Raw genomic sequence first — 27,684 nt, 5'->3', positions numbered from 1 at the left:
TAAAAACGTTTGTGACAATTTAAGATATCTTCCATCTTACTTGCACTCCGTTGTCCAGCAAGTTTCACACATTTATATGGCCACATAGGACATATATCGCTGACAAGCCTCTCTGCGCATGCCTGCAGTGGCTATGTTGCGAGTTTCCGGAGTGGACAACGGCTACGATTGGATTTTGAGACACTCAACCATCTTCTAATTATAAAATATCTTTGGTTGGACGAAATGGCGCCCGTCAGGTGCAGGGTAACTGTGGCCAGCCAGTGAAACATCATCGAAATTGACACGTACTAGCTGTCTCGCCTACGGAGCAGGGTCAGCCCCGTGCTTAGATAGCGGTCATAGAAAGATGTTGTTTAATGGCGTGTAATAGTTTGTCATAGAAGGGATACATAAAACAGGTATGGTCTGCTGTGTCGGACATTTAATTTCTCCCTTTCCAAATCAAATGTAGTAGCTAGCTAGCTAGTTAGCACACTGCAGGCTATAAACTCTAATCCTATAATCTCGGTGATTGACTGTCCAGCCCTATAGTGCAGCTAGCTAATGCCCTTAGAATTCCTCGTTTTATAAAGCTGTAGGGTTCACGTTATGTTGACAATCAACAGGTCTTTTGAAAGATTTAGCATGGGGCCATCCGTGATTGAAACTAAATGAAGTCTAACTAAACTCTAGCAACAAAGTTATGTTCAAATAAATGTTGCAGTGGAAATGGAACCTGCTTCTAGTAGCTATGTTACAGACAGAGCCAGCGATAGCTCTGTCTAATCCTGGTCAATAACAACTGTTATTCAATTTAACACTGTACCATGCTATCATTAGCTATATGAATAATATGACTTAGTTATTTTATGTTTTAACCTTCAAAGCCCTGGTCTTGATGCTCTTGCCCATTATATGAAATGATTGACACTTGCAACAAGGATTCAATGTGTCTGTGTGTGAGCTCTTTGATATTATTGTTTCAGGTTTTACCATCCTTTTACTTATTCTGGACCACTGCTGGTACCTCGGGGTATCCTTGTAGAGGTATGGCCCAGGGGGAGAAACCAAGCAGCGCAGAGACATTTGTTTTGGCTGGATCGAATGGACACAATGGGACAAGGCAGTCAGGCCTGAATGACACAGTGCGGAACCACACCGCCCACCACCGGATCTCAGGGATGGCCCGGGTCACCTCGGACGTGAGGTACAAGTGCGCTGCCTACGTGTTGGCCCTGCGGCCGTGGAGCTTCAGCGCCTCCCTTACGCCAGTTGCCCTGGGCAGCGCTCTGGCCTACAAGCTGGAAGGCTCAGTGGACTTGGTGATCCTGATGGTGTGTGCTGTGGCTGTCCTTGTGGTGCACGGGGCCGGGAACCTGGTGAACACGTACTATGACTTCTCCAAAGGGATTGACCACAAGAAAAGTGACGATAGGACACTGGTGGACGAGATCCTGGCCCCGCAGGATGTAGTCATGTTTGGAGCAGTGCTGTACTCTCTGGGGTGCTTGTGTGCCACCCTGCTGTACTTTCTCTCCACGCTCAGGCTGGAGCATCTAGCTCTTATTTATTTTGGCGGGCTCTCCAGCTCTTTCCTATACACGGGAGGTAGGTTAAATATTAAGTTGTTGCTGATATGCTGTTTCACTCACTTGCTGTACGGGCACTAACCAAACAAACACACATACGCACACCCACCCATTCATCCTCTTCCCTGGTTTGTATTAACTTTAGTCATTTAGCGCAGTGATTTAAATGCTTGAGGTACAAGAATTTCAATTGTTAAAAGTAGAAGTAGGCTAATTTCTCTCATGGACACACTGATAAACAAGACCCTGTTTGCTCTGTTTCCAGGCATTGGTCTTAAGTACGTGGCCCTTGGGGACGTGGTGATCCTGATCACATTTGGCCCCCTGGCGGTCATGTTTGCCCATGCGGTGCAGGTGGGCTACCTGTCGGTCCTGCCCCTGGTCTACGCCGTCCCCCTGGCCCTCAACACAGAGGCCATTCTTCACAGCAACAATACCAGAGACATGGACTCTGACAAACAGGCGGGCATCGTCACGCTGGCCATCCTTATAGGGCCCACTCTCTCCTACATCCTCTACAACCTCCTGCTGTTTGTCCCCTATGTTCTCTTCTGCATCCTGGCCACGCGGTACACCATTAGCATGGCTTTGCCCCTGCTTACCCTGCCCATGGCCTTCCCCCTGGAGAGGCAGTTCCGCAGCCAGTGCTATTCCAAGATCCCGCAAAAGACGGCCAAGCTCAACCTTCTGATGGGACTTTTCTATGTCTTTGGGATCATCCTTGCACCTCAGGGCAGCTTACCGCTACTGTGATTCAATTTTTTGTTTTGCTTTTTTTTTTTGTTTCGTTTTAATACAGACTAGTTTATTTAGGCCAACGTGTTTGTATTGATTTATTTGATGAGTTCAAAGGCTTTAATTTATTGTCTTATTTATACATTCAGAGAAAATGACAGTTTAGTTACTCTTCTGTTATATATATATATATATATATATATATATATATATATATGTGTATATATATATATATTAAAAAAAAACAGACATGTAATTGTTTCAGTATTTTGCACACAGTATTGTGTGCCGGTTTGAGTCTGAGGAGTGTTAAATAGTCTCATTGGGTGCAAGACTACGGTGAAGTGGACCTCATAAGTCCCTATGCTTCCTAATGAGGAGAGATGTTATTCAGTGGACAGAGGAGGACAGATAATGAACAGTTGCTGTAAATTGTGTCAGTTGCTCAGACTTACAGTCGGTAATGCCATTGTCCAAAATGTCAATAAACCAAATCTCTAAACTTACATCTTTTAATCTATGTGGATGGTACACAGAACTGAACTGTCTGTAAATCTTTATTATTTAACTTTGTTTTGACTTTTAAAGAGCCACAAATAGATTTTATTGGATTAGAATTAAACATTTTTTGGAAGATGATGGGTGCTATAATACGGAGGCTCTGACTTTAATAAATTATTGCTAAATGTTTTTCTCGGTGATTTGTAGTTCACTCCATTTAATTACATCACTTGTGTAGATCCTACTATTTGTATAATGAGAAATCTGCAGGCTCCAATTGAATGGGAATATTGACATCAACCACATTGTTTGTATTTCCCACCCATTTGGGATTGAGACCATCAGATTTCTCCCCAATGCACAGTGCAGAATTTAAACAGATTAGATGGTGTAGGAGCTTAACGTAAGTACACATTTGAGGTATGAAGGTGCATACTATGTGTAGACCTTGTAAAAAAACACGTTTGCCTCGCCAAATGTCCTGTTGGGTGACAGGTTCAATGTCCAGCTCAGGTTTTCAGAAAATGACCAGAAAGACAGAAAATTGCACCCTGATTTAAAGTCCTCTACTGCCGATATGTTGAAGTGGAGTAAAGGTCAATCTATTTACTTCAGATTTTAATGAATTATAAAAAATAATGACAAATTTCATACTTTTAACTCAAATATAATTTGCATACAGTAGCGTCACTTTTCCTGTAAATTTATTTGTGACATTTTAGGCATTTTGTGGAGCGAAATTATGAAAGCAAATAAACTGCTGCTACTAGTAGTTCTTGATCTCTGTCAGTAGGGGGTGGTGCACTACAACAATAAAGTCATCCTTCACCACCATGAAATGTCTTGTCTACATGAGCTATCTAACATAAAAGCACATGAGAGAATGTATTATTATTATTATTATTATTATATATATATATATATATATATATATATATATATATATATATATATATATATATATATATATATATATATATATATATATTTATAATATATATCTATATTTTAATGTAAGCGAAATTGCGCACGTATAGCATTGATTTATTGGCGTGGTGGTTCCCTATGCTATGGGTTGGCTCAGAAGTGTACTGTGTAGCTTGTTGTTGGCTAGCTATGACGTATCATTTGAGTTTGCTTATTTGTTTATTAAGCGATATGAAACATAAATAGCTGCCAGAATTTACATTCGTACAGCTATATGGGACAACGCAGACCCCAGTGGCAGCGGCAGCGGCAGCGGCACCACACTACTAACTGCATAAAAAAAAAACAAGTGACGCACTGTATGGGCGTGTGGGATGTAGCCACACACATTCGAGGCTAGGTGCTTGCTAAAATAGCTAAAGAACCTCCGTCCTAAAGCGTCTCAAAAGAAATGTCAACATCGGTCTGATACACCGTTATGGAGCCATACCTTAATACACATTGAAGGCTTTGGAGTAAGGTACGTACATCATGACAAAAGTTGTTTTTCGAGCTAGTAACTTACAGGCTAACTTGAAGTAATGTGCTAGCTTGCTTGCTAGCTACAATCATTCTTCCAGGGCATGCAAGCAGCTTCATGCATATCACAGTGTGTCGGGGCAGCTGTATTTATGCTCGTCGAATGTTATGCCTTGTGGTCTTTGATATTGCATTCCATCCTTGGGCGATAATGCAGCTAACCTCTTTGATTTGTAGGTTTAAAATATTTTGCATTGTGTAGGTGTATGTAAGCGGTACTTGCATCACTCTGTCCACTGACTGACACATTTCATTTCAACCCATGGGGTTGTGAACTGATACGAGCACATTGTTTAGATAGACATACACAGTGGTTTACCTGTTATCATCAGGCGAAAATGTATGCTTGAGTCATTTGGTGGAGCAGTGCGTCTACGGGTTAGTGTACGTTCTAGCGTCATTTCCTCGAATACAGACTCAAGCACTGCACTTGTCTTCATGTGTGCAGTTTCGTGTAAAATGATTAAGTTCATCAGAGCATATCAAATTGGGTGTCTAATGAAAGCCAAGTGTCTATTTTGGCGAAATTAAATCAGAAATGCATTTCTCAACCATCATAAGAATAGGGATAAGCACAGGCTTTGACTTCTGGTCAAACATATGGAAAAGTGTTGAAGAAAACATTTACCAGAAAAAGTTATTAAAGATGTTTGGAAAAACATCAAACCTCATTAATATATCAAAGGTATAGACCCCGGTCAACTAATATCAACACTTGTATTTCGTTTTGAGGAAATTGGGATGATTTTTACTCATGTTTTTACTAATATCGATTTAATTAATTCATTTGGGTGATTAAAACTGGTCATTCTGTTACCTAATTGCTAACAGAATGACCAAATCATATCGGTAACAGAAATACTTAATTGAGTTGGCTACATTAACTTATTAAACTTATTATACAGGTTGTATAGAATCTAAAAGGGTTCTTCGGCTGTCCCTGTGGAAGAACCCTTTTGGAACCCATTTCAGTTTCAAGTAGAACCCTTTTAACAGAGGGTTCTACATGGAACCCAAAAGGGTTCTACATGGAACTTAAAAGGGTTCCAAAAGGTTTCTTCCACATGGACAGCCAAAATAACAGTGGGAAATCATACAGTAGTAACATCCTCATCTCATGCTTCACAAAATGGAGACTTCATTGTTGTTGAGTACAGTTGGGAAAAGCAAAGCCAGCAAATCACACCTAACTGCCATTGAGAATGATGACCTACATGTTGCACATTTCTACAAAAGGGATGTGTCTTCATCATTAAAGAGCACACTGACTCGTATGGCATGATGTGCCTAGGACGGATTCTTAGGATGCCACACCGGTTGCAGAAAATAAAGAATGTTTTCCATTTTGTAGAGGCTATCTCTGAGGCAATCTAGGAGCAGCATGGGTGTGTCTCTGTGTCTGCTCATGACAGGCCTATTTGTATTTTATTTTTGGTGCCAAAAGTGTAGGCTATTTTCTTTTGGCATAATGTAAGCGATGCTTCTGTCCCTTTGTCTAATGCAAAGATGGATAGTAATAGGGTAGTAAATCATACCATACTTATTTTATTTAGTCATAGGCTTATTACAGAATGCATAGATCTACAGTAAGTCACAGACCTCAGTAACTCAGCCCATAGAGAAAAGAGTGTCTCATTGTTGTATTGTAGAAATATTGTAGATGTTAGATTGTAGTCATTGTCTGTGTTTGTTATAGGCTTTACAAAAGCTGTCAACACTATCAATTGCAATTTTAATTTTGGAGGCGGACTATTGGCCCATCAGAGGATTACAGAGGGGGATGCATCCACATTGTGAACTAGCGTACATTTAGTAGGATTCCTGTCAAACCGAGGCGTTTGCAGGGTTGTCCCCTAAAAATTGTTCAATGTCGAATACAAGGTAAGCTATTTATTCCTTGAACAATGGGAACAGAGCAGCGGTCTTTGAATTTAGATGAATTGAGCCACTCTTAACTAGGCCTAGGTTATCTTTGTTTCTTGATATTTATATAGCAGGAAGGGTGTCTGGGGACCAGCTTAGACCTTATAACACAACAATGTTCAACAATATCATGGGCTATGCCTCAAGGCTTTGTCAGTGTTCCGTTCCCTTTGGCCTGCCTTGAGGTTGCTTTGTCACGTAGGCTATTGACATTGATCAGGCGTCCATGTAATTTGTGTAAGTTGATGGTAGAAACCACTGGTGTAAAAATAGGTGGCTATTTATGAAGATTTCCTGTGTAACTGGCCACCAATTGACGACAAGCCAGCTCACAAAAACCTATGTGAACATTCTTGTGTTGTGTTGACACTGGGTTTGCCATTTTGCAGGTAAAGCAAGTTAGGTCACCAAACCTCAATTTAATCGTCTTGTTATGAGGGAGTGTTTCACCTGAGACCTCCCGAGGCTATTTTGAGCCTAACAGTCTTGCATGTCAGTGTCCTCCAGAAGAAGAGTTCTGTGAATGGCCTTCCTCTATCTGGTCCTCCACTGGCCTGCCTGGCTGCCTCACCCCTCATGTGGACAGCACTGGCTTTGTTTATGAGACGCAGAACAGAGCAGCAGACCTCATTATTGGAGTCTGTCTGCTCTGTGGTGCACCATTACCTCCTGTCCCTCCGTTTCATTGGCCAGTCATGGGGAGGGGGGGGGGGTGTTCATGTGTCTGTGTCAGTGTCAGTAGAATACAGCGTGTCTGGCTGCGTAACACATTGGCTTCCACAGCTATGCCCACATTAAAAGGGCTGTTCTAGGCTGTGAAAACATATGCATACGTGTGTGTGTGCACGCGCATACACACATATACGTGCACTCTCTCCCCCTTCTATTTCTAGGTACCCCAACAAATAGTCTACACACACACACACACACACACGCTGGTTTGGGATTGAAAATTAGAATCATGGCAGGTGCTCATTCATCAAGTCCCCCTTCATCCCACCCCTTTTCTTCTTCCAACCCCCTCTCCAAACACACACTGCCCCCCCTGCACTCATCGCCCCTCCCCCTAGGCTGTCTTCTCCGCCCGTCTGTTCACTGGCAGCATAGAGAGGGAGAGGTGTCCCTGGGGTATGGAAAGAGAGGCTGTTCAGCGCAGTGTATGTAGCTTGCGGACGTGCATCTGTCTGTGTGTGTGTGTGTTGACAAGTAAGCGCATGCACACTCGCATGTGAGTGTGTGTGTCACGGGTTCACCAGCGGTGACAGAAATAGCAGCCGAAGAGCTCTGAGCGTACAGAAGCCCTTCGGCTGTGTGTGTGTGTGTGTGTGTGTGAGAGAGAGAGAGAGAGAGAGAACATGTGTGTGTGTGTGCGTCTGTGCGTGCGCGCCGACCTGAATGCGCTGCTCGGGCAGCCACTTTCCCCCTGACGTCCTCCTCCTCTGATAATCCCTGCTGACAAGGCGCACAAAGGACTAAACGCCGGCTCCATCCTCAAGCAGGGCCCTCCACTCTCCTCCTCCAGCTCTGATTTCTACACCCAGGCTGTGTCTACTCCACTGACTCCACAGGGGTGAGCAGCACGATGCTGCTGCCGTAACACTGCTTGCCTGCCTGCCTTGCTTCCTGTGCTGCTGCTGCTGCTGCTGCTGCTGCTGCTACATCACACCTCTGGAGTACTGCTTTGCTCCCTCTTCTTCCTCCTCATCTGCCTCTTCCCCCCCCCCCCCCTTCTCGTGTGGTCCGTTCTGAAAGCGCCACAGGGCAGATGCTCTAGCCCCAGCAGGATCCATCTCCCTCTCGCTGGAGGTGCTCCTGCCGGGGCCGTTGGTGGGGACTGCTGGTCCCTCTCTTTTTCACCATCTTGCGCAGATCGGAGGAAGCAGCCCTCTCCTCTCCTCCTCCCCCCGTGTTTTTGTGTCCCTGGCTGACTGCGCCTCACGCGTCTGTTCCAACAGGTAAACCGTCTATTAAACCGAGCCGTGATTTTGTAGCTGTGTGACGCAATATTTCACTGATGTCTTTCTAGTTTCGCGGCGGTATGCGGTGCTTTCTGCAAATTCAGACAGCTATTTCTGATCATATTCAAGGTAACACAATGCCAGTGCATGTACAGTATTGCTTTCACAGTTGCTGTTTTGCCTTCATTGTTTTGGTCCAAAGGGTCATTGAATATAGGAGAGTGTTTTGTTTTTGCATGATGCTACTGTAAATGGTACTCTGAAGTACATTTTCACTCAAATTGTTAATTAGACGGTTGGGCCTTTTTTTTTAAAATCTTATTTTAGTAATTTAATAGTGTTTAATTTATTGTTAAATATGAAATCATTGTTGAATTAGACCACCCATTAGCCAGAGGGGACACAGAATGAGAGACCAGTGAACTACATGCATGTGCAAATACTGAGGCAATGTAACCAACACTACAATGGCTACACTACTATGATTGTGCCATATATCGTTGAAAACTGTAGTAAAGCCGGCAGGTTGGTAAAGCAGGGCTCTGACTACCTCCTACAAATGTTGTATAACTGGCTCGATCCCACACTTGCACGTGTTTATGCTAAGACCTTAGAGAGAATCCCACAGTAATCCTAACAATAGTATTCCTCTGAAGGTACTCCATTGTCTTTTATGAAGCAGTGTTACAGACTTAGGAGACGGACACAGTTTAGAATTTAGAGCTAGACATCATTTGAGAAAGCTTTGATTCCTGAATAGGAAAGGAATAGGCCTGCAACGCAACAGGTATGTCAAATATCCAAACATTGTCTGCTGATACGATTGCCGTTGATTTGAATTGAGGCCCACATTTCTAATTCACATGACACTGCTATTCTCCCACGAGGCGGGTCACAAGGGCTACCACAGTGTCATGGCTGCTATCCTTTCATGGTTTTTTCTTTACAAAAGAATCTTGTTTTGGGCCACAGATAGGGGAGTCCAGCATGTTCTGTCCTTGATCAACGTCGGTTGGTAAAAAAACTGAGCAAAACTGCTACAGTAGCCTACTTCCAAAACAAAGAGCAAAGTTCACACCAAGACAAATAGAGAGAAATAAGAGACTGCCAGAACGGGTTCATTCCCCTCTTTGCAGGACGACCGGTCCAGAGGGATAAGGCTGTTTAGACATAATGACCACCCAGTGATATAGCACTAGGCTCATGGTGTCCTGTGTTGGAATACAACTGCTGAAGATGTTCAGAAGTAGTCTGAAAATCATTGGAAGTGAGTTTCTCTTTTTAATCTTTGTGTACCAACAAAAGCATTTTAGGTTTATTTTTGCTTGTTGTTGCTGATGTACAGTGTCGTGATTTCTGTGTGAAATGAAAAGCGCCCTACAAATTACATTTATTATTATTATTTGGAGCAATCATAGATCGCACAAATTGGCTGAATGTTTTGTACAAACAAGTGGGTTTGGGTAATTTAAATTTTGTGATGAGATGGTTTCTGAAAATGGTTCAGAATGTGTTGTCAGATATGCAATAGGCAAAGTCTGTACCAGTGACAGTGCAATGAATTTGTACCATATTTTGCTACATAATTACGCACCACATTGATAAAGAGTTGAGGGACAAACAGGCCTACACAGCATTCGAAGAGAGCGTCAAGATATGAGAACGGTTTTTGACTTGGAAAGCGGGGTGACATTTGTGTGACATTGGACTGTTTTGCTGCTGCGTTGGACAGTTTTTGATTGTGTAAACCATTTCACTGTTGTGATTTTGCATCATCCTTAGTTGTGTTGTGCTGTTTTTGTTTGCACAACGCCATTGTTGTGTTGAAATGAAGTACCTGTTGCTACAATTGTGCGGACCCCACTCTTCGTTGTCTTGTGATTGCTTTACTCTTTTAGAAAGCACCAAATCAGCTCCTTAATGGAAACATCTTCAGTCAAAGGTTCAATATAAATGGACAGTAATTGTCTTACAGTTAGCTGCTGTGAATCAGAAAGATGGAAGGAACCAGAAATAGAAAACAGCAAATTGTCCAGTGTTTCAGCCAGGACCAGGCCAGATAATGTAATCTTGCCAAATGTGTCGTTTATCTAGGATCCATATTGATTTTTCTAAAAACCTTTGGTCACCAGATGTTTCTGACATGCTCCAGTTCCAGCTGGCTTTTACCCACTTATCCATTTCAGACATCAGGCCAGAAAGCCCTTAAATCAAACGCTCTTATTAAACCATGTGTAGCTAGGCAATCTCAAGGGAAGTACTGTATGTTGAGTGGATATGTCGGCTTATCTACACACACATGAAAATGTGTACTTTATCTACAGATGTATTTATTGTAATTTAAAACAGACTGGCAAATAATGTGAACATGGTATTTTCTGCTCAAGGGACACTATTTGTACGCTATTTCACCATTGATATCCCAGGCCTACCTCAGTGCGTGTGTCCCTGTGTCAGAGTGAGATGTGTGTCTGTATTAGCGTGTGTGAGAGAGAGAGAGAGAGAGAGAGAGAGAGAGGTGACGTCGGCCTCACAGAGAGGCCTTCCGTGGTGTGTGACGAAGGCCGGCCCATCTGTTGTGAGAAGCAGAGCTGCTAATCCTCGCTGTTTTAGCCCTGAGACACAGATTGGCAGGGACGGCTCCCTAAGAGGTGGCCTGCCCAGGGCTCCTCCCACCTCGAGGAAGGAAGGACACCCGCTGTCCGGCCTGCCACCTCTGCCGTAGCCACAAGCACCTTCTCTGACCCAGCTCACGCAACCTCTGGTCTCTGTAGGGCCTCCAAAACATGGGCTCAGCGAATTTTTAAGTGTGTAGATCGGTGGTAGATTTGGGGAATCTCTCACTTCTGCCTTGCTTGCTTGCACACTTACTCACTCACAGTGGCTTACGCTGTCCATCTCTGTTAACCAATCTTACTCCTGCTTTCTTGCACAATTTGTCATTTGACTGCTTTCTTATTCTCTTTTTCCCTCTCCACACTGGTCTCATCTTGTTATGGATTTGGTCAGTCAATAACCTAGTGGCAGGTGAGTTGTGTCCGGTTTCATATTTACCAGATATGTTAAGATAATACCAGATATAATTGTCACACACATGGGGATTATTTGTATTTATTTGATGATTTAGCATGCTACTTATGTAACCAATTGGTTGTAAATATTGATTCCAAAAATGTCCCCACTGCCCAATGTTTCCCCTTGGCCCAATGTGAGCTGAGCGACTCTGCATCACTGTGGACAGAGATAAGCTCATGCTGTAGAACAGTAGGGTTCTTCTAAAGCTGGGATAAGAACTTGTCGTGTAGGTAGAGTCACCCCTCGAATCCCTCACCATGCTGTGAGTGTACTTGGCACAGCCAGTCCTAGCCTGTTTAATACTGATGAGATATCTGTGCTCTCGCACGCTGGTGAAATCCCTATCTGATAAAGGCTAATGATGCACAAGCACAGAGGGAGTTTTTTTTTCCCCTATGTTCTTCTTTCCTAATCCCCATCAGTTTCTCAAGGCCAAGGGTACATTCAGTAATGTCAAAAGATTCAACTTCCTCTTCTGAAACTGGACTGATACTGATTTTTTTTGATTTTTTTAATAATAATAATAAAATAAAAAAATCTCCAGTTAAGAATTTTGCCTTATTGCTTCCATCCATCTTGTCTGGTTGTCAATGCATGTGAAGGGGAGGCAAGGAGGGGAAGCTGCCTTACGCTATCGGGATGCACATCAATTTAATGTTGTATGTTGTATGTGTATGTTATGTGTGATACCCCTATGTCTGTATGCTACTTGGAACCTGAATTTCCCCCTGGGATAAATAAAGTTTCTATCTATCTATCTATCTATCTATCAAGCCACCCTCCTATTTAACACTGACAACACAACCTGTTGTTGAAGTTAAGATGGTGGTCCCTTTGGCCTCTGCCTCTGGCCTTACGATCCCATGCGTATTGTTCTAATGGAGCTATCAGTACAGTGGTGGGGTGAACGAGGAACGCTATTGAAACTGACAAATGTGAAGCAGGAGCCTCTCCAGGGTTTCTTGGCTCCTTGTCGTGAGGCAGACTGTTATTTATGGAGGTCACAGAAGTTCCAGTTGTTATTTTTGTCAGGACTGAACTGGGCTGCCTTGGCGAACGTGCGACGCACTGATACTCGCATATACACACACACATACACACACACACATACACACACCCATACACACACCCAGACTAACTCCCTAAGTGGTAGTCAATCAGGCAATCGGAGGGAGAACAATGGGATTTGATATCTTGTGTCTTCCTGTCAGTAAGGGTTCCCTTTTTTGCTCTAGTTTTTCTCTCTCTCTCTCTCTCTCTCTCTCTCACTCACTCATTCACTCACTCTTATGACCACACAGTAGGCAGGGGGTATTGGTGTTTCCCTGCATGCAAGAGTTGTCCACGCATGCACGCGAGTGTCAGATGACTGGCCAGGGTTACTAATCCACTGAAAACAGGCTAAACTGTGATTTTGGGCTGGAAATCGAGAGTATGGAAACCCTGCTCATCCCACTCTAATCCCTCATCCCGTATGGTTCCATGCTTAAGCAGATGCCTGTAATGCCGAAATGACATTGAACGCTCATCTTTGCAAGCATGCAAATGTCATCAAAAAATTATTATGCTCATTTTATTTGTCCCTATTACTGCTGAATTAATCTAGATTTATACTAAACCATGTGGCTAAATACCTGTCAATATTAAGAATGAATTGCGGTGACAGAATAAACTGAGGGGTTCAGTCCACTGTGGCATTGGTAGAATCACAGTTTGTCATCCAAGGTAAATGACTATTGTTTGAAAGTGTGAAGTCTCCTAGGTAGTGGAAGTGTCCGTGGGTAGGTAATAGTTGCAGGTTCCCACTGTTTTGGAATCTGAGTGTGAAATAGTCTTGTGGGTGAGAAGTGGTGATAATTTAAAAGGAGATTTATGGTCAGAGCTAAGCTACGGAGGATCAGTTTTGTTTTGTTTTAAAAGCAAATAGTTAGAACATTTTTTTTTTTTGTCTTCCAATCCATTTGGCAGGCAGGCAGGCATATTCCTCCATTTTTTATTTTACTCTGCTTATGACTTTTACTACATGACTTTTACTACATGACTTTTACTACATGCATACATGCGCACACACACGTGTGTGTGTGTATAAATATATATATATATGCGCACACACACACACACACACACACACATGCTCAATTATGTGGGCTGTTATGTAAAGGATACAAACCCACGGTAGGCAGTCCAGGCAGCTGAAGAGAATGCATAGAGACAGGCTGATCTACTGTGCTCCACGTCTACAGGCTGGCTGGGCTGCCTCTGCAGTTCACTCACCTACATTTGTGTGTGGTAGACAAAAGACCACAGAAGCAGCATCCGGGAACGCCAACCCCAAAATGATCACTGAAAATCTATCAAGACCCAAAGTTTGTTACAATAAAGGTTGGAACCCACGTCAGAGTAATGGTAGGCGGAAACATTGCAGAGAAAATTGTACTGCTGTCTAAGTGACAGCAGGTTATCATGGTTCAAGAAAGTTAATCACGCTTCAGGCTAACTACTGTTTTGACTGTAGCATGTATGACTGTCTGAACGTCTGTTGGACTGAGGCATTTAATCTCAAGGAAGTTTGATAGATGGTGTGGTGGTGATGTCTTCAACAACCGGTCAACTGAACCACTCTTCTTTGAGAGAATGTGTGCAGCATGACTAAGTACGCCATGGCATGCGGTCTGACTGGCTGGCTGGCTGGGCTGGCCATTGATTGTCATACAGTAGCTCATTGTGAAGGTTCCTGCCCTTTTCGCTGCCACAGTCCTCTACTTTAATAACCGCTTCCTGCGTTTGTTCTCCTTTCGTGTGCCCGGCAGCATGAAATCTAAATGGCGGCGTCCTCGTTAGGACATGTCTATGTGCTTCTGCTGCTGCTGTGTCAGGTCAAGGCTAGATGAGATCAGCGGGGTGTAGCAGGAGTGTCTAATGTCCAGCTGCTCCCTCCTGAGTGGGCCGTGTCACACAGCATGGGGCTCAATGAATGCTCCAAAAGGGAAGAGGAAACGCTGGGCTTCAGTGCTCCAGTGTCCCTCCGCAGACATTGAGTACATTAAAGCCGTGCCGTACAGTGTCTTTGCCTATTTTGTTCTGAATTGTGCGTAATTGTTTTGGGGGGTTTCTTCTTGAAATCGGTTGTGATTATAATTTTTTTTTTTCCTGATGAAAATGTTAGTCAGTTTCCAAAGTGAGCACCCCAATGATTTGCCTTCTCCTCACCCTCCTTCTGTCTCCCCCCCTACAGTCACCCCTGATCTGTGCCCGGAGGCGCTCCTGGTGCCCTCCCTGTCCTCGGGGCGGGCCCAGCCTGCCCTGCTGAGGTCCCGGAGGCGCAGCAGCACCGACACCGCCGCCAGGCCCCGCCCCCCCCGCTGCTCAGCCCCCGGCCCGGGCCCCAAAGGCAGCATGGAGGTGGGCATGCGTGTGGTGCGCGGCCTGGACTGGAAGTGGGGGAACCAAGATGACGGCGAGGGTCACGTGGGCACGGTGGTGGAGATCGGGCGTCAGGGCAGCACCACCACACCCGATAAGACGGTGGTGGTGCAGTGGGACAGCGGCACGCGCACCAACTACCGCACAGGCTATCAGGGCTCCTACGACCTGCTGCTCTACGACAACGCCCAGATTGGTGAGCTCTCAGGGCAGCTGTTTATGCAAAAAATAATGGGACAGTGAAGCATTTTTTCTGCTTTTGGCTCTACACGCCAAGAGTTTGGATTTTAAATCAAACAAGTACTATGAGGTTAGAGTAGAGATTCTCTTTTATTTTATGTTATTTGTGTACATATTGGATTCACCATTCAGAAAATCTCATATCCATAATTGTGTTTGCAACAAACAGCAAAAAAAATGTGTTCATTTGGTTTTACTACAAAGCATTAAGTTTGGTGCTAATCCAGCACATGCAATGCAGTTTTCGCACCATCTCTCATGTGAAGAATAGAGGTAGCTGCATCAAGTTATGGGTATGTTTGTCATTGGCAGGGACTCGGGAGTTTGTCAGGATTAAGAGAAAATTATGAAATTTGCAATTTTTGAATTGAGTCTATAACACAACAAAATGTGGGAAAAGTGAAGGGGTCTAAATACTTTCTGAAGGCACTGTACATGCCCAAACCTAACACCCTCTGCACCATGTTTCACAGATTATGTGGTATGCTGTAAATCTTTGGAATTTTTCTCCAAACTTTCCTCTTGTAATCACTTTGGTACATGATAATATTAGTCTAATCTGCCCACAAGACCGTTTTCCAGACCTCTGCAGGCTTTTTAGGTACTTTTGAGCAAACTGTAATCTGACCATCCTTTTTGACGATAACTAGTGATTTGCACCTTGTAATGAAGCGTAGTTTTGCTGGTGACGTATTCTGTGGATGGTAGTGTCTGACACACTCACGCCGACCTCCTGGAGAGTGTTCCTGATCAGTGGGACAGTTCTTTTGGGCTTTAACTTAATTAGAATTACTGGTGAGCATTCTTCTGTCATCCACTGTCTTCCTTGGCCTACCAGCTTGTTTGTGATTGCTGAGCTCACCAGTGCTTTCTATCTTTTAATAATGTTACGATCTAGGGGGACTATGTATAAAAAGGGTTGTAATGTCTAAATGGTGAAACCAATCTGAAAAAAGGAAACATTGAATTAATCCTGAGAGTCTCTACTTTAACCTCAGTAATAGTTTCATTTCAAAGCCAAACGGGTGGAGTATAGTGCTAAAGCAAGGCAAAATACTTCCTCTTTCCAATACTTATGGAGGGCAGTATATTTCTCATGCTTGTGACTCAATCAAGCTTCTTCAAGCGCGTGTCTAGTCAGCTGAGCAGAGCGGAGCAAAGGCCACCTCTCTCCATCAGCGATATAGCAGCTGTTTTGGAATCTAATGACAAACTCTAATGCGGGATTCATCTGCATTTTGCTCCATTAAAAGCTGCATTTTTCTGCCTCAGAAGCTCAGCCTTCAATTAATGGAGCGTATAAAAGGACAGAGGGAGAAGGAGTTAAAGAGGGAGAGGGGGAAGGGGAAAGAGAGGGGGGAGGATGAGCAGGATCTTTTGTATGTACCCTGTATTAGTTTACTGGTTTGATTATATGTCGGCTATTCTTGTGTAATTGTCTAATTCGGAGTTCCTCAGAGCTAAAGTGCAGGTGTGACATTATTAGAACGGTATTGAGGTTTTGGTTCATATTCAAATGGGGAAGTCTTCAGGCTACTGAACGTTTCTCGGTGAAATCCACACCAAAGCCTCAGTAGCATCATAGCGTATTGTTCACAGTTTGCTCGCGGCTTGACTTGACCCCGTCCATTGACCTCTCTCTCTCTCTCCGTCTCGCCCTCAGGTGTGCGTCACTCCAACATCATCTGCGACAGCTGCAAGAAGCACGGCATCATGGGAATGCGCTGGAAGTGCAAGGTGTGCTTCGACTACGACCTGTGTACCCAGTGCTACATGAACAACAAGCACGACCTGGGCCACGCCTTTGAGCGCTATGAGACGGCACACTCCCAACCGTGAGTCCCGTTGCCCCTTCCCATCCCCACTCCTGATTTACTTGACCTAATTCTCTTGAATGTTGTTTGTTGGAGTTCATTTAAATTGTCATATTTGTGACCGTGAAAGATTCGCTGTGCTTGCCTAGATTACAATTGTGTTTTTGCATTATATGAATTTAAGACAATTCGTGGCTTTACTCATTGTGAGACAATTCCGCTTGTCCTGTATCTCAGACCCAGATGCATTTGCAGTGAGTTAGTTGCGGTGGCATACAGGTTGGGGCCATCCTGGTGCCAATACAACAGCATGACATCTTGTAATGCCAGATCACACACCTGAATCAAGCTGATTCTAATTGGGCTCACCGAGCGCTAGTTGTAACAAGGTAGCCTCCTGACTCAACTCACAGCGCATTCACTAATGGGGTGCAGGTGTCAGGTCTCGCATAGAAGACGGTGCGGCAAAACGCAAGCTGACGAGAGTGGTCATTGTTATTAAGTCTGTTCTTTCCATCTGTTAGAGCAACAAGCAATTTGCTAACACCAATGCTATGGAGCCTGTTATGTTAGCCTATGCTATTGGTCCCCCTATTATTATGTCTAAATAATTGCTGTAAATAATGGCTGTAATAAAAATAATAAAAGCCTATACATCGCAAAACCAATCCAATCTTGGCATCTTCCCTGGCAAAAGATAGCGCAGACAGACAGAATGGCATGAGCACAAATCAAACGAACTGCCAAAATAGGAAATAAAATGTCTCCTCTGTTATATCCCAGGCTGCCGAAATAGGAACTGAACGTTCACATTTGAATTTCAAGTTTGTGGGATAGCCCACAAACCCGATCATTGCGTTAGTTCCCGAAAACCGGCGCAAGCGCGACTTACTAGCGCCATCTAGCAACTGAGGTCAGTGTGCGCCGTGGTCAGTCTTAGCTTGCCTCGATTCACTGCGATGCTCTGCGGAGGCATGAATGCACGATTGCTGCATCGTCACATGCAATATATTTGGCTCCGTCTGTATGTGCCCGGATGCACTGAAGTGACTTCTCTCCTCCTCTCTCCTCATCCTCGTCTTCTGCATCAGTTCACAGTAAAGCTCCACGGCCCCTGCAGGCACTGTCTGAATGTCAGCTGGGTGGACCGTTCCCATTTTAATAGGGGGTGATACTCGTGGCACACTACATTAAAATGGGACACAGAATTTCTTTATACAGCACTAGTCGAGAGCCAGCTCAAACCCCCACTTTCCTATTTCAGTCGGGAACGTTCACGTCTGAGTTGAAACGTTGTATTTTATACAATTTGGCTTAGCGTATTTGGATGGCTCTGCTTTTTGAGAGCTCCCTGCCAGGGAGTTATAAACGACCACAACACATACATGTATATTACGTGGCAGGGAGCCCATACATCTATCAACCTCCCGATAGATACAGACAGAGCAGAACCAAAACAGGTGGAGGCTGGTGGGGGTGGTGGGAAGAAAAACAATAGCAACACTCCATAGCACAGCAACGACCAACAGTACTACCAACAGTATTGTAGCTACAGAGAAGTGTATGGACTGACCACTTGAATGGGCTGCTATATCAACGTGTTACATGTGATTGTCCTTCCTGAACTAAGCTCACTCCATTTGTGCTTGTTGTGAGTGTGTTTCCAGGCAATCAATTTTGACACACAACATCTGTATTTTCTCAAGAATTCCACTCTTTATTTTGCAACTCATGTCGTAGTGCATTCAATATATTAGACATGGATTTGTGATGCCAGGAGCTAAAATGCTAACTGGGATAACAGCACTTCAAAACAAAATATGCTCAGTGACGCTGACGCTCAGTGACACTAAATATCGTAAACCATTTTTTAAGAAGAGGACCATAAGATCATGCAATGAAATATGAAACACTCTTTATGCAAAACAAGTTCCTTCTTATCTGCGATTATCAACCATTTAATCTCATATTTACAGTTGCCTTAAGTGAGTAAAAAGAGTTCATGGATATTTTGAAGACATTAGGACAAGATAAGAGGAACTGTGTCAGATCAGCTCACCAACCCTTCAGTGGTTGTCTGTCACTGCTGCTTGTCACGGCTATGGAATACGGAATGGTATCAAAAACACGTCTTTGGTGCCATTCTTCATTCCTTTCCATGCATTTTACAATGAGCCTGTCCTCCGATATCTACCTCCACCAGACTCCCCTGCACTATTCAAAAACTCCATACTGTGCAGTTAAAAAGTGATTAGGCCTACTTAATGTACAATGTTAATACAATGATGTTACTAAAGTAATTCCAGATTTACGGCTCAGGTGTAGGGGCAACTTCATGTAAAGTGTGACTCATTTGAGTTGATCACTTTACTTGTGCTTTCTCACACAGAGAGGATTAGAGAGAAACATTTATTTCACACTGACAACCAGAGCTCAGGGACTGCACACTCTTACCTCATCTCCCACCTCAGTTTCTCTTCCCCAGTATTGATTTCTCGATGGGGCTGAATGCTGTTTGGCTCAGCAATGTCCTTCATTAGAAGAGAAGGTTTTGGGTGCAACAAACACCTCTATGTAAGCCCTTCAGACAGTCCTGAGGATGGATGAGTCTCCTGTTTCTATAGGCTTTGGACCAAGGCCAGTGCATCCTCTCTGTCAGGGTCATCCATCCTCTTATTGAACAGGAAAAAGGTATTCATGAGCAAAGAGACATTTTAATGACGCTCAAAGTAATTTTTGTAGTTTCATTAAAAGGACACTTAGGTTTTCTTTTGTAATTAGAATTCTCATATGAAGCAATGGGATTTGATTACGGTATGGTTGTTTGAGTTAAACAAAATGTATTATTAGTCTTAACATTGAGTAAAATCTGGACCATGTGTTTGGTGAGAGGTTAAATGCAGGGCAAGCTGTTTTGTACTGACTGACTTCCGTCCTTGGAACTATGCTAGTTGATGATGTGTCCAGCAGCACTGCTGTTAGATTCAACCCTCTAATCTGTCGTGTTATTTTGAGGTTGTTTACAATCCCGTCAACACCACGGTAGACGAGGCTAAGCTAACCTGACAAGACCTAGCTAAGTCATGTAAAACAGAGTGTAGTTATAAGGACTTTTTTGACATTTAAAATAGACGCTCTACTTGTTTCACTTTGGATTCAATTGTACTAGGAGCTTCACTCTGCAATGCTGATGGTAATTCAGAAATAACATTATCAGGTGATTCTATCCAAAATGGTGGACAGTCAACAATACACTTTTTGTGGCTCATGCAGGATCGAACCAACAACTCCAATCAACTGATCCATCAGGATCACAAAATGATGAAAGCAGAGGAGGAGGTTTTGAAGTGTGTCTCTAGACTCCCTGAATCCTCTCACATCAATACCAACTCTCCAAAGACATCTCTCATAGGCATCTAATACTTAAGCATGAATGGAGTATTTGGTTCAAAGTGGCATGAGTGCCTGTCTGTGACTCAGCCTCAGCTGTAGCCAGCCAGCCTGCAGTGATGTGAATGAACCCTTCAGATACCTCTGGGCTCGGCTAAAAAGGACACATGATAAATGGGATGGAGATGTGATGAGGAAAACCACGTTTAACAGACGCGGTCATTTGCGATAGTCTCTCTTGATCCAGAACTGCTATTAGAACGAATCTAAGAATGTTTTCCGCTGTAACTTGTGAGGTCTCGTTGATGTCTTTTTCAGTTCTGTTTCAGCCACTTCACTATTTCATAATAATCTGTGCCGTTTGTAGTCGTAATGCTCATGACGTGTAGCTCGTGCTTAGAGAAACCTGAGTCTTTACTCCCATTGGCGTTCTTAGAAGACTGCTAGCCTATTCGGAGAACAGAGCTGGTTCAGAATCAGAAGGGAATGTGGGAACCAATTGGTTTTGGCTATCTTTTGGCCAAACACCCTATAAGCTCACCCCACACATGACATACAGCCATTTATTTAGATTTAAACGCCTCATTGTACCATAGCTCATCCATACTTTATCAGATCACACAGGAAGATTTTACACATACTTTAGCAGCTTACTCACTCTCTCACACCCACACCCACACACACACACACACACACACACACACACACACACACACAACATTCCAACCATACCATAAAAGTGTATAACATCGCATCCATATTTTAAAAGCTTATCTAGACTATATCACCTTTCATTCTTAATTCAACAGTTTATCAATAGAAATGTATCAGCCTTAGTGTGAATTAAATGCATGTAGAACAATACATGTAAATAAATGACCTTTGGTGAGGCCCTGGTTTATTGTGAAATGTTCTGTAGAATCAGTGCATGGCGAGAACTGTTTTTCAACAATCAACAGTACCCCCATACTGGTTCAGATGTAGGCTACTTGCTGACTGATGTCATACACAACACATGTTGATGATACTAAACAGAACATTTAGTCCTTCTCCCAGCTCAACATTGGGGATGTGTGAAATGGGGAAAAACATCATATGAAAGTCACGTCGTCAGCTCTCCCTTTTCCTCTTCACGGTTATTGTGCATGGTGCAAAAACACACAGAGCCCCCTCTATATTTCAAGTCCTCCGTGACCCAAATGTAATCCAAAGGCCCTACTGTCGCGCATCTCATAAGACGGTCTTAAAGAACAGACAGACATTCAATCTGAGCCAAAATGATATTGGGGTGGGGAGATGAGGTTGGCTGGCTTCCATGATGAGAGAGGCCTGTGTTATTATGGTGGTCATTTGTGAAGAGGGATTGGGTTTGGCTCTGGCTCAGCATGGCTAATGGGATTCATTTCATGTGTGAGGGGGGGAGAGTAGACGAGCAGGTGGCCAACAGGCGGTGGGCTTTAAAGCAGAGAGAGGTAGCAACACTAGCCTCTACTGTTAATACACACACAGATGGACAAATGTCGACATGGGGTCGATGGGGTCTTGGAGTAGAGCAGGACATGCAGTGCTGTATTGTATTGTGTGATTAACAGATTTAATTGGATTATCGTGGCAGCATTATTGCCTACTGGGATTAGCACGTTAGCATTTTCGACTTCCTAGAAATGTTAGGTAATTAGTCCTGGCATGTGAGGACCGAAGTAAGGTGCAAGAGCAGTGGAAGTCACTAACACTAATATACTATAATATATAGACACATTTGCAGAATTCAATCACTGAGAGAGCTGCCACCATTCTACGCATACCGCAGAGTAGTTTTTTCTGCTAATGCAATACTTTTAATAGAAATAATTAATCATGCCTAACCTCTACTATTTCGTGCTGCCGAATTCTAACATTATTTATATATATACTATTTAATTTCCATTTCGCTCACGCTTTTATCCAAAGCGACTTACATTGCAGTGAGTGCATCCATTTTTCAGTATATATGGTCGCAGCAGGAATCAAACCCACAACCTAAGCGCTGTTAGAGCCATGCTCTACCAACTGAGCCACAGAGGACGATAGAGCGTCTTATATTTATGTTTAACATTAATTAAACTGTTGGCCGCACACGAACTGCACAGATTGTGCTGGATTTGGTAGTCTGTAATTTACAAAATTTAAATATTACAGCAAACTGACAATTAAGGCTCTGCAAGACATGCAATGACTATGTATGTACTAGAGAATGTGTCATGGTCGTGTGTGTGTTTTATTGCAGGGTTGTTACAGGCCATGTGTGTAGGTAATGGTGTGTTGACGATGCACAGTGTGGCATATGGGTGTCCATATGTTTGTTGAGGAGGAAAACGCAACAACTTCCTGGTTGGTTAATTGGCTCCCACACGCAGATGCAGAGGCCTTGGCTCGTACACTCAATATAATCCTTATCCTATGTATCTGGCAATTCAGCTCCATCTGACCTCACCTCTCCAACTGCCACCGGTCACGTTTCTGCCCCCCACACACACACACACACACACACACACACACACACACACACATATATATATAATGCAATGTTCTAAACAAGAGGTGGCTAAACAAGTAATCTGCCGCCGTTCTTGGCTGATCGGTGTGGTTTTGGGCTTAAACAAACCAGGGTGCCCCTGAGCGTGATGTGTCTTTAGAATTTGTGTGACCTTTAGAATTTCCTCCGTTGCGTAGTTTGGTTTATGTTACAGTTTCTGTGATTTTCAGTTGTCTGTAACGCGAGGCAATAGGCATTAGAAGCTATTGTGACATCATATTTTGCTGACATCACTGTAGGCTGTTTAGAAAAGTGTAAGAGAACTACACTACCCATAATTATCTATATATAACATTCTGTTTTGTCATAATGAAACCAAGTTTGATATGCAGCAACATTCCATGGTGTCCGCCTCTCCATAGATTATCTATAGGCTACAGTGCGTGTTCCGTCCTTGCCCACAGACTGCGTATCCCATGTCCTGTTTACCTCGACTCCTACATGAACTAATCCCTTCAGTGCCTATGAGCTTAGTCAACATAACCATTCAATTTTACAGGAAGCTTCAGTGCTCAGCAACTTTTGATTTGATCAAGAGACCTTGTAATGTAGGTTAACTGGATAGGCGTGAGACTCTGAGGACCTAGACCTATAGGATAATGCTTATTTGGTTTACAAAAATAAACATTGATTGATTGATTGTGTCCTTGGGCTGCTAACAAATCAAATAGACATTATAGCATGGGCCTCAGGCCACAACACCTAACTTGGAAAGCGAGAGACGGGATGGGACAGGAGGGAACATGGGTAAGATGAATCAGATTCACTGATTTTAACGTGGGAAAGTGGCGGATTTATCCAATTCAGTGGTGACCCGAGGAACCTCAAGAGTTAACCAACTCTGAGAACGAGTTAGGTCATTTATGTCCCTGAATTTCAATAATGAGGTTAGGTAAACCGGGAGTTTATGCAGTAGGGCTTTATACACAAAAAGGGGGTAATGAAGAGGACAGGACTTTAACAAGGTCCAGCCAACCTTTTTATAAAGTATGCAATGATGAGTATTAAAACATGACGTGTGATAAATCGATGGCCGTTTAAGAGTAGTGGCTGCTGCATTTTGTTAGATGATATCACCATAATCAAGCACAGGCATGGAGGTTGATTGCACAATCCGCTTTCTGCTGTTCAGGGAAACAGTATGTTTTCTAAACGTCAAGTTTTTGTCAAACCAAATGCCCAGGTACTTATAAGCAGAGACACGCTCAATGGGGGCACCACCCAAAGTATGCATAAATCAGATACATTTTCCTGTGATTTGGAAAATAAAATACAGCATTAAGTACCAATTTCAGCCCAACAAATGCTTTACTGTAGGCCAGTAAATGCGGACTGTAGCTCAGAAAGAGCCAGGTCAATCGTGGCAGCAATAGCATATACAACAGTGTCATCGGCTTATAAATGCAGGTTACAATTATTTACAGATAATCCATATACATTATATCCTCATACAACTCCATCTGTGCTGACTGGACCCCTGTTGCCTGGTTTGGATCTTCACTCCTTTCCCTTGGATGACTTTCCTCCTCTCTTCACACTGTTAGCATGTCAACAAGTCAAAAGGTCTCTGACCCAGATCTGACTGGACATTTGGTGAGGCAGGATTAGACGTCTAGATCCCCTGAAAGAGCTGCACTCTCTCTCTCCCCCTCTCTCTCTCTCCCTCTCTCTCCCTCTCCCTCAACAACAACCAACGACAGCAATATGTCAAAACAGTTGGTGCCCCCTCTTAGCTAATTCCCTCAATGTAACTCGTTCATCAGATCATCTTGAAAGATTGTTTTATCTTCACTGGATGTGTTTTGAGTTCTGTATTTCATCCCTTCCCCCCCACTCGCACATTTTGTCTAATGGTATTGGCGTTTATATAAATCCCTTCTTCAATGATCTTTTTAATCTGACCTTTGTTGTTGATGCCAGTGCAGTTACATTCTCAGTAGCTCCCTAATCCCCCAATTCAGGAAGTCTGTTGTTTTTCGTCAACATTGTTTTATCCATCCTCCATCACAACCCTGCTCATTGAGTTCTTTGAAAATCCTCTTGCGACGTCATGCCTGTCTACCGCTGTATAAATACGATGTCTTCACGGCACAGACCAAGGCCTATATATACACATATGACGTGTCTCTCTGGTATACCTGGCACACACACACACACTTCCTCATTGCCGTGCTGTCTAGGGATTAGGCCCAGAGCCTTGCTTTTAGATACACGCACCGGCCAGTCTCTGCCCAGGCCAGACGGCCCACACCGGGATTGGCTGTCAGTCTGCACTAAGCCACTAAGAAGCAAAGGTGCTGCTAACTCCTTCTGTAAGGAGTGCCTCTCAAGCAGGCCGATGAGGAAGGACAATACCCAGGGCTAGCTCTGTTTTAATCTCAGCGTTTATGGACTATGCCGCCCGTGTCCATGACAGACTTGTAAGAGTAGCAAAGCCTCTCTTCGTCCCTGAGGAAGAAGCTTCTTTTATTTCTATCACAGTGAATTTCAAGTGGCATCTCTCCAAAGCTGTATGATGGAATGAGAACTGGATGCTGACCTTGTCAAGAAAGTATGGGAATAGGGAGTTCTTTTGCACCGAGATCTGACCAAATCTTTACCATAAGGTACGTCTGCTAGATGTCTCTCTTAATTTTAGAGGAATTCAATGTTGCTGCCTGTGCCTATCATCCCAAATCTCGGTTTTGGCAGCCATGTTCTGCTTGAGCATATTGATGATAGATTGACATCAGCTGTTGAGCGGTTTAGGTTTGCACTACTTGTATTTTCAGTTTGGTGCTAAAATCCCATGAAAAACAAATATATCTCCTTAAAGTGACTGAACAGGATAATTTGTATAATTTCTGCCATCTCTAAAATGTGCGCACAAGAGCCAAAAACAGGTGTCAGTTTCACGTAATCTGTCTATGCACATCGAGCTCAGCAGGTGCATGTAGAATATTGAAACTAGTTACTAATAGATACTAAACATCCATACTATCGACACAGTATGGTATGTATTTTTGCTGGAAGGATGCAAAGCTTTTAAAAAGATTACTAAGTTTCAAATGGGTAATTTTTTTTACTGCGGCTCATTCATGACAGAAAATCCTCTACCAGGAAATTGCTTTCGGAAAAAGTATGCATTACAGCTGACGATTTCACGGCCGGTAAGTGGATGATCGATGATGATGTATTATACACATACAGGCTATAGCTCCATTTCGAGCCCAAAACAGGAGGTTTAAAAAAAAAAAAAGAAGATCCGGTAGCATCCATCTTTCATTTGGATGAACAAAAGAGCACATGCCATCTCTCTTTGGCGAGGACCTCCACAGAAAAGACCCTTTGTCTCCCTATCCGTCTCTAACAGATTCATGTATCCTCTGCCGTGTCTCATGTCTCTCTCCTCTTCTTTTGTCGTCTTTGACTTTGAGGCTTGTGTGTGTGACATTGCATGTATCTAAGCCGGAGCTGTTAAATGTGGCATGTTTGCCTGTGCCACTTAGTGGGAGTATAATGTAGGCCAGACGGTTTGCTTACTTTTTTCAAGATAGCTCCAGGTTTGCTTGTGCTTTTCCAGAAGCCGATAAGACATGTATTTGCCATTGTTTTTCACAGAGAATGTGTTTTTTTTGTTACCTTTTGCCTTTCACAGAGTGAGCTTGGCACCGAGGCAGAATCTCCCACGGATCATCCTTAAAGGAATCTTCCAGGGGGTGAAAGTGGTACGCGGACCCGACTGGGACTGGGGCAACCAAGACGGTGAGTGATGGGAGTGAGCATACAGAGTTTCCCGGAGTCCATCATTACCAACCAGGGCCGCAAATTCACCATGCCCCTACACTGTGTTGTATGGACTTCCGTGTGTCTTAACAGTGTCTCACTACGACCCGTAACCTCATTCTACTGTGTCTATCCCATTACCCCATGAAGTGGCTGTGTAAACTGGTGTGTTTTTGTAATGTTTTAAGTTTTTGGAGGATTTTTTTTGGAAGTGACTCACTGAGTCTGTCAAATGTTTCTCTAAACAGATGTGTTCATAGTAAGATTAATTTTCCCTTTCGTACGGTTCCCCCGCTAGTGTAGTGGAATATACAAAGAAGTCACATGACCTCTAATTATAGCATGTGTTGCAACTTAAGGGAAGGAATACTGTCTTTGGGGTTATTTACGGTTATGAGACATCGTTTTCTTGGCTACTGTGCTATTGGTGTCTGTGGGTTCACATAACATTGCAAATTAAGAGTCAAGGGAATTTGGCTCACAATCGCAAATCATTAAAGAGGAAAAAGTTCTGCTATACTAAACTCTTTGCAGGATAGCCATTTGCGGGAGGTTTGAAGATACTGTTTCAGTCTCTCTAATTTCTCAAATACACTTGCATAAGCAGTCTTGGTTTTGGTCTGTATCAAAGGTCTTTAATACTACCTTTAGGGCTTATATTTCATGACCTCTGTTTTTCCTCATATGGAGTCAGATGAAGGAATAGCATTGGGTCCTGTCTGTGCTAGAGCACTGGTGAAATGAGTCAAAATGTCCTTTTGGTGGTTTTGAAAGTGAACCCCCTGGGGGGTCTTTATGCCACAGCGTGGTAAGTGTATAGCGACCTTCATGCTTAGAAGCTATACCTCAGGTTTAGGTTCATCTTCTCTGGCATTGAGGTAATACTGTGTAATACTTGATGACACTGTAATCTTCATCTGGTTCTCTGTGTGTTGGTGGAAACTGAAAATGAAATGTCATTATGAAGTGAAGCCTACCTCAATGTGTATGTAGCACAGTGGATGACACATCGTCAATTGCTTCTGTGTTTGGTAGTTTTCCACAGTCAGATTGTATTTTGTTAGCTTTAGCTTGTAAGTGTACGCTTTTTTTTGTTTTGTTTTGTCTGAGCACTCACTTTCAGGCAGTATGGTAATGTAGGAGGAGACTGCTTATTGAGGTGGCGGAGAAAGGCCAATATCTTCTGTCTTTTTAGGTTATTACCATTG

At 43.3% G+C, this 27,684-nt stretch overlaps 2 protein-coding genes across 2 annotated transcripts in view; both read left to right on the top strand.

Moving 5' to 3' along the window:
* Nucleotides 1-226: 226 nt before the first annotated feature.
* Nucleotides 227-3,488, top strand: ubiad1 (UbiA prenyltransferase domain containing 1). The gene is made up of 3 exons (XM_083674396.1): nucleotides 227-401; nucleotides 969-1,590; nucleotides 1,837-3,488. Exons 2-3 carry the CDS (start codon nucleotides 1,032-1,034, stop codon nucleotides 2,322-2,324), a joined length of 1,047 nt encoding a protein of 348 aa, XP_083530522.1. The 5' UTR covers nucleotides 227-401; nucleotides 969-1,031; the 3' UTR covers nucleotides 2,325-3,488.
* A 625-nt stretch (nucleotides 3,489-4,113) lies between these two features.
* Nucleotides 4,114-27,684, top strand: part of mib2 (MIB E3 ubiquitin protein ligase 2) — a 40,297-nt gene continuing 16,726 nt past the window's right edge. The window contains exons 1-4 of the mRNA XM_083675635.1: nucleotides 4,114-4,254; nucleotides 14,505-14,888; nucleotides 16,596-16,767; nucleotides 26,349-26,455. Of these exons, the coding sequence (XP_083531761.1) occupies nucleotides 14,666-14,888; nucleotides 16,596-16,767; nucleotides 26,349-26,455 (502 nt within the window). The 5' untranslated portion in view covers nucleotides 4,114-4,254; nucleotides 14,505-14,665. The remainder of the gene's footprint in view (nucleotides 4,255-14,504; nucleotides 14,889-16,595; nucleotides 16,768-26,348; nucleotides 26,456-27,684) is intronic.

Source organism: Argentina silus (assembly GCF_951799395.1).
Source record: "Argentina silus genome assembly, chromosome: 8".
In the NCBI taxonomy this organism is placed as follows: Eukaryota; Metazoa; Chordata; class Actinopteri; order Argentiniformes; family Argentinidae; genus Argentina; species Argentina silus.
The sequence above is the reverse complement of the archived record's forward strand: the minus strand, read 5'-3'. Positions and strand labels throughout refer to the sequence as shown.

Excerpts from the sequence above, each read along its gene's own strand:
- ubiad1 (XM_083674396.1), top strand. The coding sequence starts at position 1,032 with ATGGCCCAGGGGGAGAAACCAAGCAGCGCAGAGACATTTGTTTTGGCT. Across the intron at positions 1,591-1,836 it reads CTCTTTCCTATACACGGGAG|GCATTGGTCTTAAGTACGTG; the intron begins GTAGGTTAAATA and ends CTCTGTTTCCAG.